The sequence below is a fragment of the Bactrocera latifrons genome, unplaced genomic scaffold, assembly GCF_001853355.1.
Source record: "Bactrocera latifrons isolate USDA-ARS-PBARC rearing strain unplaced genomic scaffold, ASM185335v1 scaffold_117, whole genome shotgun sequence".
Classification (NCBI taxonomy): domain Eukaryota; kingdom Metazoa; phylum Arthropoda; class Insecta; order Diptera; family Tephritidae; genus Bactrocera; species Bactrocera latifrons.
In genome coordinates, this window is record NW_017534597.1 from 972967 (window position 1) to 986734 (window position 13768).

General features: G+C 33.1%; 4 protein-coding genes across 6 annotated transcripts; 2 read left to right on the forward strand and 2 right to left on the reverse strand.

Annotated features, from left to right (window-relative positions):
* Positions 1-3347: 3347 nt before the first annotated feature.
* On the reverse strand, positions 3348-7987 carry LOC108977841. The gene is made up of 3 exons (XM_018947770.1): positions 7865-7987; positions 6007-6514; positions 3348-4714 (listed from the first exon to the last, which is right to left on the reverse strand). Exons 1-3 carry the CDS (start codon positions 7985-7987, stop codon positions 4143-4145), a joined length of 1203 nt encoding a protein of 400 aa, XP_018803315.1. The 3' UTR covers positions 3348-4142.
* A 1087-nt stretch (positions 7988-9074) lies between these two features.
* Positions 9075-10433, forward strand: LOC108977497 (zinc finger CCHC domain-containing protein 10). Its single transcript, XM_018947207.1, has 2 exons — positions 9075-9326; positions 9389-10433. Exons 1-2 carry the CDS (start codon positions 9253-9255, stop codon positions 9912-9914), a joined length of 600 nt encoding a protein of 199 aa, XP_018802752.1. The 5' UTR covers positions 9075-9252; the 3' UTR covers positions 9915-10433.
* LOC108977507 lies at positions 10415-11007 on the reverse strand. Its single transcript, XM_018947219.1, has 2 exons — positions 10815-11007; positions 10415-10756 (listed from the first exon to the last, which is right to left on the reverse strand). The coding sequence occupies exons 1-2, from the start codon at positions 10944-10946 to the stop codon at positions 10484-10486; spliced, it is 405 nt and encodes a 134-aa protein (XP_018802764.1). The 5' UTR covers positions 10947-11007; the 3' UTR covers positions 10415-10483.
* A 284-nt stretch (positions 11008-11291) lies between these two features.
* On the forward strand, positions 11292-12937 carry LOC108977514. Of its 3 annotated transcripts, none has more exons than XM_018947243.1 (2): positions 11292-11566; positions 11633-12937. In XM_018947243.1, the coding sequence occupies exon 2, from the start codon at positions 11648-11650 to the stop codon at positions 12779-12781; it is 1134 nt and encodes a 377-aa protein (XP_018802788.1). In that variant the 5' UTR covers positions 11292-11566; positions 11633-11647; the 3' UTR covers positions 12782-12937. The 3 variants fall into 3 exon arrangements, with proteins under 3 accessions (XP_018802788.1, XP_018802775.1, XP_018802781.1); XM_018947230.1 differs by having other exon boundaries at positions 11639-12937; XM_018947236.1 differs by having other exon boundaries at positions 11646-12937.
* The last annotated feature ends 831 nt before the right edge of the window (positions 12938-13768 follow it).

Below are 13768 nucleotides of genomic sequence, written 5' to 3' on the forward strand. Positions count from 1 at the left end.
GCGAAACTTGGTTAGAAATATATAATTTGAGTCAAATTCCTTGTTACCGTTTGTATACAGTTAAATCTTTTTGCACTAACGCCAGGTTTATTTTTTTCATTAATAAGGACTTTAAATAAAACGCTAGATGAAATGCATAATTTCATTAAGATTTATTGATTTTTATTGATATTTCTTCGAAGATTTTTATTTTTTGGCATACATTTCGTTTGCAAGTCGAACATTGAATTGCATAATTACATAATTCTGAGTTGTTAAAAATGCATAGCACTACAGTTTAGTAAAAAACKATCAATTTAAAATGAAAACTTGCACATTTCATACTGATTACTGTTGAATCGAATCTCATTGTACAATTACTGACGATTTAAAGTATTACAATAAGTACTTAGGTGATCATTAATTTCATGAACAATAAATGCAGTACAGTCGACGAGGATTTTTAACGTTTTTTTTTTTATTTAAATGGCGTTTGTATAATTTTTAAAAGCAGCAAATAGTAAGTAATGTTTTTATCACATAATTATTTAGTTTTCAATACTTAATTCGCACTCAAGTTATCTTAATTACACTTAAATCTATATTTTTGTTGAAAATAAATGCTTTTGTTCGCTTGTGTATGTGTATATACAAATATATGATTTCTATTATAATATAATGCAGTTGCATTACGTATATATATATATTTATATATATTTAAGTTCATCAAGTTGCGGATAATATGCCACTTAATTAAATGAATATATATTTATATTTTGTCACTCACTTTAATCTTTCGATTTGTATCGAAATCGTTTGARAAAGTTTATATTGCACAGTAAATTAATAAAATTGCGTCGTTTAAGAAAAAGTTACTTAGCATTTAAATTAATAGGCGCAGAAGACCACATGTTAGATTATCAAAAAGCAATTCGGTTTCTTAGCCGCATCTTCTGGTATATATAGTTTTAAATAGGTATATATCGCATTATTTTCTAAGATATTAAGTAAAAAAATTTATGATAATTTATTAGAAATTTGAAATACGCCCAGACGAGGTAACACAAGGTTAAGTAAATAGGCTGGCTACACTCGAGGCTACGTATAAAAGAGCAAGTCGATTTTTCTCTATAAATTCGCGTATGTGAGAAGTGTTCCAGAAATCATTCTGAACAACTTTGCTTAAGGGATGTAACCCTTTTTTCGGTTTCAGGTTTCAACAATTTTTTAATTGCCTTATTAAATTCTACACCTCTAGAATGTTCTCCTAAATTTTAAAGTTGATCTAAGTAATCATTTCGGAGGTACAGCCTTGAGAACTTGTGCGCTCGAGGCTAGCTAGGCTAAGTGCGGTGTCTTTAAACTGTGTTTTTACTCAACCCACCTTCTTGAGATTTTCACTGAAATTTAAATTTTTTTTATAAAAATGTCTGCCAAAAATCCAATTTTTAGTTGTTTTCCTCCGTCCAAGTTCTAAGTTAAGGTTTTAATTAAAACAAGTATTTTTTCACTTTAGATGATCCTGAATAGTGTATGTTTGTAACAATAAAAAATTCTAATCAAATATTTCATTTTTTATATGAGAAAAACAAATTTTGAAAAAGACTGTTTTTTACCCGAGAAAACCCATGTAATCCCTTAAGAGGCTATAGGTATAAAACCAGTTTCGAGCCAGCCATTTTTAAGAAGAAATTTCAAAAATATGAATAGGCGGTTATATGAGAGTAATGTGGTTTATCTCTCCGATGTGACCTATTCTTTCAAATGATCAATAGAATGCACCTACGTATTAGATTTCAATCGGATATCTCAAAAACTGACTAACGAATTTTTATGATCCTTAAAAATGTTATACAGAATGATCCGTAGAACATTTCTCACATATTCGATTCAATTTTTTTAACTTCTTGACTAGCTCTAACRTATAATACCATACATCATCAGTGTTAAAAATAGATTAATGAAAATTTTCCGTCMAGAGAAAAAAAATTAAGCTTTTGGTTTAGAAAGCAATATTTGATCTAATATGTCGTATAAGAAAGAACGCGGAAAGCGGTTGACCAACCAATGGATTGTAGGCGAATTGGATAGAGCAAAAATTACTGATAATAAAGAATCAAATTTAAACCTTCAACTCCAAAGTTWATAAGCCGGCAACAATAAAGCCCAAAGCACTTGTTAAAACAAAATGTGGAGTATTCCAATCAAAGTACAATATTATAGAACGTACGAGTATAAAAGTGATAACATGTAGGTAGAAGTTGTTTGGGAAATATTATACATTTTATCTTTTTGGCTTTACGAGGCTTATGAGCTCTCCAAACGAAGTAAATTCGATATATTTTACGATTGTGAATAGATTGCCTATTGTATACATATTAGATTACCTGATGTAATTGTAACAGTGTATTTAAAGCCTGTTTGGAGAGGAATGTCAATCAATTGTCAACGAGATTTTTTAACGGTTGGGCCAAGGAACGTGTTGCATCAATCAGATGAGACCACAGGTAGACAGGTATTAGGGGAGTTGGTTTCGTAGGACATAAAAAGGAGTAGTTAGTGTGAGACATGAACTCTTTGATGAATAACAAAAGTTCAATATGTCGGGATTTTTCATGTCATGTCATGGTCATAAGTTCATTAAATCTGAGTTTTTTGTGGAAATGTAGAGTTTAAGCTAGAGCTGTCTCCAAAACGTAGTTATGTGAGGGTCACACTGAGTTTGCGGAGCCACTCGTGCACATGTTTTGCTCTGGGTGTTGGTTTGACTCTAAGAACTCCAATAAACGGAAGGTAATCGATGAAAGTGTTGATCATATTAATATTGCCTAGCAAGCTCCCACAAACGTCGGTTTGTTTTTTCCACAGCTGCTGACGACTAACGATTTGAGGTTCGCTTTACGATTCTGTATAGTGATTTTTTTCTAATTCTGTTCAAATTGACGTTGAAAGACATCACGGCTCACAATATTATTGAAAATCATTCACGAAGAGCAAAGAATGTCTTTCACGCGGTTCGCTCAATTCTTGCACAACGTAATCGGCCTACTGAGCGTACTATCTATCATGGACTTATAGAGAGAACACTTCCGTGAACAGATAATATCACGTTTTGTGTCGGTTAATTGGCCACCAAGATCGTGTGATATCACATCGTTAGATTTTTTCCTGTGCGTCTAAAGTCTATGCGGACAATCTCGTTCCAATTCAAGCTTTGAAGAAAAACATTACACGTGTCATTCGCCAGTTACTAGTTGAAATGCTCTAGAGTAAATTGGACTCAATGGATGTACCATCTGAGACGTAGCCGCGGTAAACATTTGAAAGAGATAATCTTCAAAAAATAAGTGTTAAAAAATGTTCTTGCGAATGATACTAAATATTCCCCATTAAATTTGAAGTYTCCGTGTATTTTCCTTTAAAAAAGTAGGGAGCTTCGTAATGGACCACCCTTTAGTTGCCCACTTTTGGTTATCATAACAAGCACTGATTACCGATTTACGATTTATGTAAGAATCTAAGTCTCTACTGTCTAGTCTTTTATGTTTAACCTAACTAAATGATACATTTGTAATATTTTTATATATATAGTGATTTAGAAAAATTAACTACCTCATAGAAGTCTTATTATATGTCACAATACCTAAATACGTTCGGAAGTTAAAGTCTAAGAAATTTGGTTTACACTCTTGCTATAACAATAAGCGATTCTACAATGTAGGATGTATAATATGATACTAAGCTCTCCCTTATCCATTCTTATATCCAAATTTCTTTAATATCTGTATTTTTGTTTTTATGGTGTATTTCGAAAATGTGCGGCAAATGTGTGCATTAAAAATTATTTTGTACACTATGTATTATGTAAACTATATTAAACAAATAGTTCATTAAATCTTTCAGTACTTTAATAGTGTACTACATTTCCAAAATATTACGTTTGTTTCTATTATCACCTGATAAAAGGCCGAATCACCACTTCGTTCACTTTCTAGCCAAAAAATAGAAACAAATTACGATTCTCTTGCTTCTACAATAATCAAGTATCTTATATCACTATCCTTTCGACGGTTTGTGTTCACTATTGAGTTGTAAATACATACACTTATACATTTGTTTATGTACTACGTAGGCATATTCTCCTTTTTGCAATCTTTGGGCGCTTAGAGCGATAGCTCTTCTGTTGAGGTATTTACATGCACACGTGGCACATCGTGGGCCGGTTGTATATCCATTAGTATGACGACCTCATACGGACTACAGTCGGAGAGATGTAGAAATGAGCATAACCAACCGTAGAAACCCTTCTCAATATCGGCTACCTCATTTAACCAACTATTGAGCTGCAAACTCAATTGTGCGATGCCCGAATAGAGGCCTAGACCCAGTGTACATACGAGTATGCCAACGGGATAGGCGAGTATTAATATAGGTGACATAAARAATTTATATATACACGATTTCTCCTCATTGAAGTAGTTGAACATATTATACCAAGTTAATGTGCCGATGTAAAATGAATAAATGCTTGAGATTATAGTTATAAATGGAAGACATATTAACGACAGTATTAGGATATGTAAACCAGTTTTCGGTGTGCAGGTGCAACATAAGTTTTGCTTCTTATTCACTTGTGTGGCGGCCGCAACTGCATTGATCTGCTCCAATTCCTCACGACTGATATTGATTTGCAAATCGACGCTTTGACCTTTTTTGCGGCCACGTTTAATTGTACCTGAGTTAGAGAGATGAAAGAGCAGAGAAGAGAGAGGAGAGACTGTTAGCATCCTAGCTAGTTTTAGAAATATTTAGGGATGAAGATGTAAATGTTTTTTTTTTTTTTTTTTTTTTTTTTTTTTTTTTTTTTTTTTTGGTATAGTATTAACTTTTTCTTAGAACATGTTTTATTTCTAAAGTGATAATGAATAAATTTGCTGACAAAACCAAAGAACAAGATTTTACGTAAATGAAGCAGAGATCAATTGAATCGAAAGGGTAGATCTAATTAAAGATATCTTCTTAGTCTCCTACATTATTGTCTTTTATCCAGCAGYTGGATCGCAAGTACGTWATCAACGAGAGRGTACCGCATACTAAATATAATATTTCAAAAGTTTCTTTTACAGTGGGCATTTTTAAGTCTGGGTATATGATATCATTTCTAACACAATAATGCGTAGAACTTTATTTTGAAAGTCTTTAAAAACTTTAAATTTGGAATCAGCTGAGCATTCCTAGATTTGAATTCCAAATGACCAAATCGGGCTGAGTATTGACTTATATACTACCATGAGCAAAAAATAGTAAGACTATGTTCATAATTTCAAAATTCTTAATTTATTTTACAAAATCTAAGTCGTGCCTTCAAAGTAATCTCTCTTGGCCCCAATACACTTTGGCCAACGTTTTCTCCAATCCTTGAAACAGTTGTTAAAGTCAATTTCCAGAACAGACTTCAATGCGCGTAGCGATTCACTTTTAATGGATTGAGTTGACTCAAAACGGTTTCCTCGAAGCGATTGTTGTTGTTGTTGTTGTTGTAACGGCAGAGTTCTGCCGAGTTGACAGTCCTTGGCCGGATAAAAATCCGGGTCCGTTCCGGTTTCCGTAGATCCGACTGTCGTGGGAACGGCCTCGAAGCGATTGTTTAGGTTTGCTGTATAGGCAGAAGTCACAAGGGGCTAAGTCAGACGATTGTGACTAATTTGTTTAAGCTAATTAATTTCCAGACGACTTTGCTATGTAATGTATGAAACAACAGCACAATAAAAATTTACGTTTATTGAGATTGTACTTAAAAAAAATATATGTATAGTGTAAAAGCTGTAACCTCGAAGACAAAGGCTAAAAAAGGAATTTGACACGCATAAAATATGAGGTTTAGACTGCTTTTGAGCGCAATGTAGTGAAATCTGGACAAAACAATTAGATCTAACAATAGATCTGTGCTACTTGGGCAATAACTCTTTCGACCAATGATGCAAAAATTTAAAGTGAGTAGTTTAGCCGCTCTCTCTTACAACTTACCTGTCATAGTCAGATAGTTACTATCCATTGACCTTCTCGTATTATACCGTTCCAAACTATGCATATCAACATTCAAAACGCTCGTTTCACCTGATTCCAGATCTTCATAGTTGGTTATTTCCGGCGATTCCCGCTGACTGCGTATATGCGACGGATCGGTGCGTATATTTACACGTTTCTTCGACGAAGAGCGATTACTAAGACAATCGTGTGATTTTGCATCCAAACTACTCTCTGAGTAACTGCTTGGCGTAACTGTGCTGCTTTCATGGCGATTTGTCGATTTTGTGCCYTGTGAAACGCTTTCGAAATTCTGTAATTCATTATCATCCTCATAAATATTATCCACAGATTGTGAAGACTTGTGTGTCGACTGGTCATCGACAGCGTCTCCATTGCTTTGTGCTCCTGGTATTTGTGGCAGTGGTTGTTTGTTTTTCARTATCAATGATGTTTTAAGTAAGTCCTCATCAAGTGCCGGGTTAGATGGTGAGAGTTTCTGTCGATTCTGGAAGTTGAAGAGAAAATATACAAAAGGTTTGTTAAAAATAAAATCGTTATTATACTATATATGTATATTTGGTGTGTTTTATGCAAATAATCTCGAATGTCGATTATTAACAGCTATGTTTAGGTCAAATTGTGAATGTACTAAAGTAAGAAGGTGTTCATTTGTCCCAAACGCCGTTATCGGACTAAGTTATAGCTGTCATACAAATTGGCCGTTCCAACTAAAGTTCCGTTATGCAAAATGTTTTTATTTGAGTAAGTGTCTATTTGAAAATTATTGTTAATTTTATTTAAAATTATTGTTAAAAAAAACAACGCTATAACCTTTGAACCTCAGATAGCGTTTTTATAGCATACAGCTGCCATACAAACTGTCTGATCGAAATCTGGTAAATTTGTTTTATTTGACAAAATATAATCATGAAATTTGTCACAGATTATTATCCAAGGCAACCGTATAATATCGATATATTTTTTCGGATTGGACTACTAAAGCATATATGTATGTAGCTACCATACAAACTGGCCGATCCAAGCGTTAGCGATTCCTACGACATCCGACCCGCTCATTGCCGGCTAAAAACGATTTAACCTCATACGCTGAAATCGCCTTTAGTGCCGCTTGACAGTTGCTAAGTATGGCGATACGCTGGTTGCGATCGTTGCGGAAGAGATTGAGTTCTGCACATTGACTAATAGCAAATACCTCTGCTTGAAAGATGCTCGTCAATGTACGATTGGATAGTGCTGCCTTTCAGCAGTATGTCGAGCGTGGCGTCATTCCACTCTGCCTTACTGCCRACAGTAACTCCAAAATTCTTTGCAAAGTTAATYCTCTTTGTAACGCCGAGATCAACAAAGGAAGGGGTCCTTAGGAGGTCAAACAGGCAACATAACTCCCATTCTGAACCTCCTCTATCCGTACATACACATTTTATGGTATTCTAAATCCCAACTTAAAAATCTTAGCTCSACTGTCGAAAACGTGCTTAGTTTTGTTACTGTAATTTAAAGTATAGCATTCATAATCCAACCACACATTAAGCTGTACTTGAAGTGTGTAAACTCTCTTTGTCTGCAACAAAAGCAAAAGTCGAGCTGAAAATGCACTTTACAATATCGCAGTCGATGCCTGTAAACTACTTTTACCCTACTTTCACGTTTGCGTCAGTATTGCTTCACATACACACACACACACACACACACACACACACACACACACACGCACACACACACACACATGGAAGCGAAAAAAGTCACAGAAAGTTAAGAAAAAATTTAAATTTTCACTATAAAGTGACGGCCAACTTTATTTGAAAATATTTTTGTATATGTAATAAAATCTTACTTGTACATTAACTATGTGGTCCACATAGTTTTGTGCGCCATTCACTTTTTTCGATGTCTGTCGCTTTCGTGGTGGAATAAAAACTGGGCGTTCCTCGCCGCTAACTGCACTTTTACTAACCATTATCGCTTAATACACAATTCTACTTAAGCTCTTCCGCGCAAATTATTAATTAATTATGAAAATGGGCTTCCCAATATTAATTTAGAAATATAATATAATATTAAACAACTTTTTTCTATATTTTATAACAACCCTTCCTTTTCAAATTTGAATATTTTCCACACATTTCATTAATTATTTGTCGAACCGTAAGTATTTTCAATTAATTATTAAATACATTTGCAATCATCACTTAAAGATTTAACACACACAAATTCTTTATATCCGTTTTGGTATATTTTAACTGCATGCCAACTGTCGCAGGAACTAAAGTGAAAGAATAGACCACTTGCACTTGCCAAATATTTACATACATGTGTGTGGGTGAAAGGACATTTTGCCATTATTTCTTCCGCTGCGATTGATGCTGCTGCTGTTGCTTTTTGCCATGTTCGCTTATTGATTTTTCGCCATTTACGTCCTTGTTCCGATTCTTGTTATTATGCACACCGCTTTTGCAAGCACCGAAGTAAACAAAAACAAACATAGATCGCAGGCACCTTCGTTGTGTGACAAAAACAAAGAGGGTAAGATTTGCTTGGGTGTTTTGTGAATTAAGGAGAAAAACAGAAATGGTAAAGGAGTTCTTCAAAAGAGAAGGMAATTGCAAAATAAACAGAGCAATTGTTTTTTATGTTTTGTTGTTTACTTTGTAGCATGTGAGGAGAAATATGATAGAAGGAAAATGCGTAAAAATTACGCTTTGAAAAAGGAAAATAGCAGCGAAAAACATGATAATTCCTAATACAAATTAGTGACGTCATATATATCTATATCGTCATACAGTTACATAAAAAAACATAAAAATGCTTTAATTTTTCAGTTAAATATTTTAAGACACATTTTTTAAATATCAATRTTTCTTTAGCAAGATAGTTCAAATAAAATAGTTGCCAATTGTCATCATTTAATTTGTTAAATATCTTTATTCAAAATATAATGTTTATTCAAAATAGTCAATCGCTTTTGCAGATATCAGGTATATAGAAATCTACATTATTTATTATCGATAAGCGAATATTAATCGAAAATCATTTACACCTTCCATGCAGTAATGGCAACACTGWTTGCACTTAAGCAAGGCTGCAAAAAATAAATAAAAGCATCGATATATCAATATTTTTGTATATTTCATTTCAATAAATTACTTTAACATATATAGACGAAACTATTTTCATTTTGCGTGCATAAAAATWCTGTGAGAAAATACCCTTGTGTGATAGGGAATGTCAATGCACCTAAAAAGCATACAAATGACGCTTGTTGGGCTAGCTGCTCGTAAACTTTCTATAAAAAAGCGGTAAATTACACGTTGTTTCRTATAAAATGAGTTTATAATAAATTATATTGTGTTTCTTTTAGTAATGCCACACTGGCGGCTGCTTTCCCAAATGGTGTACGTTGTCAGAAATGCTTACAACTTGGGCACTGGTCCTATGAATGTAAAGAGAAACGTAAATATGTGCATCGGAGTTCACGTACCAAACAACTTAAAAAGCGCCTGGCTGAAAAAGCAAGCACTGAAAGTAATGACAGTGGCACAACCAGCGCATTAACAAAATCGGCAAAAGCTAAGCGCTCAAAGCGTACACGAATTTCTTCCGGATCTTCAGCAGGCAATGCTTCGAAGGGATCAAATTCAGACACACAGTCTTCCTCAGGCTCAAACGATAGTAGTTCATCGGATTCAGACGAAGATTCTTCTAGTGATAGCAGTTCTTCAGATTCAGATAGTGATAGTGATAGTAGTAATACCGGTTCTGGCAGTGATTCTAGCGAATCAGGCTCAAGTAATTCGAGCGATTCAAGCGACTCATCCAGCTCCGATGAGGCACCAAAGAAAAGAAGCCGACGTACCTCTAGTTCATCCAGTGATGATGACATTTGATTGAGACATTAACATAACAAGACATATTCTGAGAAGAACCATAATTAGCTTTAGTAGTATAAGTTGGTAATGCAAAACACTGGTGTTGTGTTGTTCTTGAAACACTTCATACAGATGTATTTATATAGCTAAACAATTATTTAGTCACACAGTAAACTTGCAGGATATTTCAKTTATATGGTTTTCCTTAAAACCATAGATTATACCGGGTAAAAATAGAATAATAATGAATGTATAATTGTCCAACTTTAAACTACTTGTATACATACACCCCAAATGATTTCATTTCAACCATACTTGCTTCAAACTATAAATATGTGTTTTAGGTTGAATTCTCAAAATTTTAGATATTACATTATTAAACTTAGTAAACATCAACTAAATAAATAGAAAAAACGAATTTGCATATTCAATAAGCTATTATTTATATAAATATTGAAATATATACGTAATTGAATCAATCACATATTGTATGTGCATGTGTAATAAAAATGTGTAAGTATTTCGGAAGAGCTCGAACTTAGCCTTCAATTTATTGTAATTTCATTGACTTATTTACCATGTTGTTACTAAATGTCATCGTCCTCCTCTTCTTCTATGTTATTGTTACATGATGCTGTGTTTAAATATATAATCTGTTTATTAATAATAACAGCATCGATTTGCACGTTATCCTGGGTGGCTGGTTCGCATGTCATGTTATGTGGCAATTGAGCGAGTAATAAACTGGCTTGGGAACTGGTACTGGGCTGCTCTTGTTCGCATGGATTATTTAGATTTGCTGATTGCATACTTTCACTTAAAACTGCTGCTGCTCCTGCTTTTAACTGCAATTCTTCTACCTATTAAGTTAAAATAGTTAATTAAATATATAAATAAAACACAGGTATTGAATTTTACTTTCAGTTCGTTTATGGCTTCATTAACTCTTCCCAGTATGGTTTCCAGCTCTTTTTGAATCTTACAGAGCTGCAGCTGTTCCTTTTGTATTCTTGCATTGTTTACAAAACTTGCATTCGAGCTTCTTCCCATTTTAAAACATTAATTTAATCGAGCAACGATTTTCTTTTGAACTCTATTCTCTTTTTTGGTAATTTTCTGTTCTCTTCTCTTCCAAAGGCTAAACAGCATTGCCATACAAAATGTACTAAAAAACATTTGGATCTATTTAAATTTAATTTACGAACGCTCATCAAAACAGAACAGTATTAGTTTTAGATGTATATATCAAAGTATATCTTGGTTGGTTATCAGACTATCGTTAACAATAAAATATTTTACTTAAAAAAATTTCAGTAAACTTTGAAAATTTTCCCCTTTGTCGTTTGATAGTTTGTGATATTTTCTTATAAATAATGGCAGCACTATTAAACAGCTGTTTAGTTCATTCATATTAAAATATTTTCTCGTATTAAACCAAACAAAATTCGAGTACAACTAGTAAAATTTCGCTCTGTGCTCTGAAATCTACGTTTSAAAATATATTGAAGATCAACTAAATCATTAAATGCATATTAGAAAATTATATAAATAATAAAACAAGCTGGACTCGACAACAAAAATATAAGGTGACGAACAATACGAGAATCAAAGTCCAACAATTTATTGGATTAACAAAATTGCTGGTAAAATTTTTAGATATAAAAGCGAAGGTAGGTAGAAAATAAAGTCTTTAGATCAGCATTAGCGATGCTATTCACGGTACCGTCTTTATTTAGATACAGTTTCAAGCAATGACAGAACAAGAAGCAATGCTTCAACAAAGTAGTGGTATAGCCTCGACATATATGACACCACAAGAGGAGGCATTACAAGCACTTTGCAAAAAATTGTTGAAATCTAGATTCTTTCGCGGCTACTATGAAGAACGTCGTTTCGTGGATACTGTAGCGGGCTACAGAGATATAATTGATCTACATCGTGGGGAACGTGATTTGGAGCTTTTATTGCTAGACATTAGAAGTAAATTACAAATTTTCTACCAAAATTCACCACAGGTATGGATTGGCATAACGCACGGTGCTTTTATGGGAATAACCCCTAAAACGAAAACACTCGATACACATATATGGGTACAACTACAGGAAGTTGCATTTGGCCATTATTGGTTCAGTATAAAAAGCATACGCTTTCGAAAGAATGAAGTGATATTAAAGTTAAATGTTGTGCGCAATGTAGAAGCTGATTCACTCATTGAAAGAACTCAAATATCAAAGTCTACGCTAATGTACGCTAAAGATGATTCAAAAACAAAACAAACGTTAACAACAGACAATTCAATAAATGCGTTAAATAATGCGACAAAACTTAGCGATGATATGATGAGTGGTCCTACCGTAATACAACCGGAAGTGCTTCAAATCGGCTATGAAGACTTTGTTAATATTGTGCGCAACTGGGGTACAACCATAAAACACAAAGTATATGATTTTATGTCCAATGATATMAACAAAGATAATATAAAAGATTTCCTGCAATTTCTGGGCTTAGTTGTGATCTCCCTGCTGACCGGCAGTTTTGTGGCTATCAAGTACTTAGGTACTTTTGCGTTGCGTTTTATGTTTGAATTTACCCGCTTTATGCATGTAATGACACCAATCATACTAAAAATAATAGAGGCGATAAATAAAATTGTTGGTGGATTTTATATATTGCTAGCAATGATTTGGAAGGATGCATTTATGAAAAGGAGAATGACAGCCACACAACAAYTGCAAGATTTTAATGTACAACCGCCCAAAGAATTGAAAGCTATAGAATACAATCGACAGAAATACGAAATAGATTTTGAATATAATATACGGCAACCGCCTGTGATGCGCCCCAGTATGGGTCCCATTACAGAGTTTGAACGAAAATTTCAATAAAGTGATATTCCGCCGTCGAATTTTAGAACAAATTTATTTATGAATCTTCATTTTAGCACTAAATAAATTGCCTGATAATAGAATATTTCATAATTTAACGAAAGGCGAGCATTCCTTATAATGTATATAAATAAAATGCACCGATACGGAAACGGCAAAATAATTAAAAAAAATGTGCTGAGAGAATTAACAAAAAATTTAAAAGAAATGTTATATTTTTAGTACTCAACTACTGGCATTATTTGTATAAAGTATAAACGTGATAAAGTTATTTAACATCATCGCTAACAAATGGTGTTGAAGTGTTAGTGCTGAAATGAACGCTAGATGAACTWAAGTTGAATGAATACATATTTGCAATCACAATAACAAGTATTTTAGAAAAGCTAAAGATGGATTTTATCTGTTTTAGACAAATAATTATATCTTTGCTTATATTTTACTTAAATATTTATTGTAGTTATTCAACTGTAGTTAGCCTAACGTTCATTTTGGTTCAATTTATTATATTAAAAAGAAATTAATTGTGAATCACTTTGAAAATGTAATAAAAATATATACATACAAATAAAAAAGCAACAATTGTAAATATAAAATTATTTATGGCTTATTTTGTAAAATTGTGGACTCTATGYACGTGCATCAAACGAATTCGGATTATATATTAATATTGACCTACTACTACTTACCGAGCCAAACGCCAAATAACTGCGTTTCTGCACTGTTTTGATTATTGTAATGTACAACGACGGCCTTTTCCGCACTTTAAATTTAAATATTGTATTTACGTATATAATTTCTATACATTTATATAATCTTAAAGATCTTAAAATAAAAMACTCACGCAAAGTTATATTGGTTTATTTATTTAAAATTTTAACAATAAATGCATTTGTACGAGAAGTATTAACCATAAAGAGAACTGTTTTTTATTTAACAAAATATTTATAACATTTATTTTTATCAAAAATAAGCGTTGCAATAACG

Coding starts and splice junctions, on each gene's coding strand:
- LOC108977497 (XM_018947207.1), top strand. CDS start 9,253: ATGTCAATGCACCTAAAAAGCATACAAATGACGCTTGTTGGGCTAGCT. Junction 9,327..9,388: donor AAACTTTCTATAAAAAAGCG/GTAAATTACACG, acceptor TGTTTCTTTTAG/TAATGCCACACTGGCGGCTG.
- LOC108977507 (XM_018947219.1), bottom strand. CDS start 10,946: ATGGGAAGAAGCTCGAATGCAAGTTTTGTAAACAATGCAAGAATACAA. Junction 10,757..10,814: donor AAGCCATAAACGAACTGAAA/GTAAAATTCAAT, acceptor TTAACTTAATAG/GTAGAAGAATTGCAGTTAAA.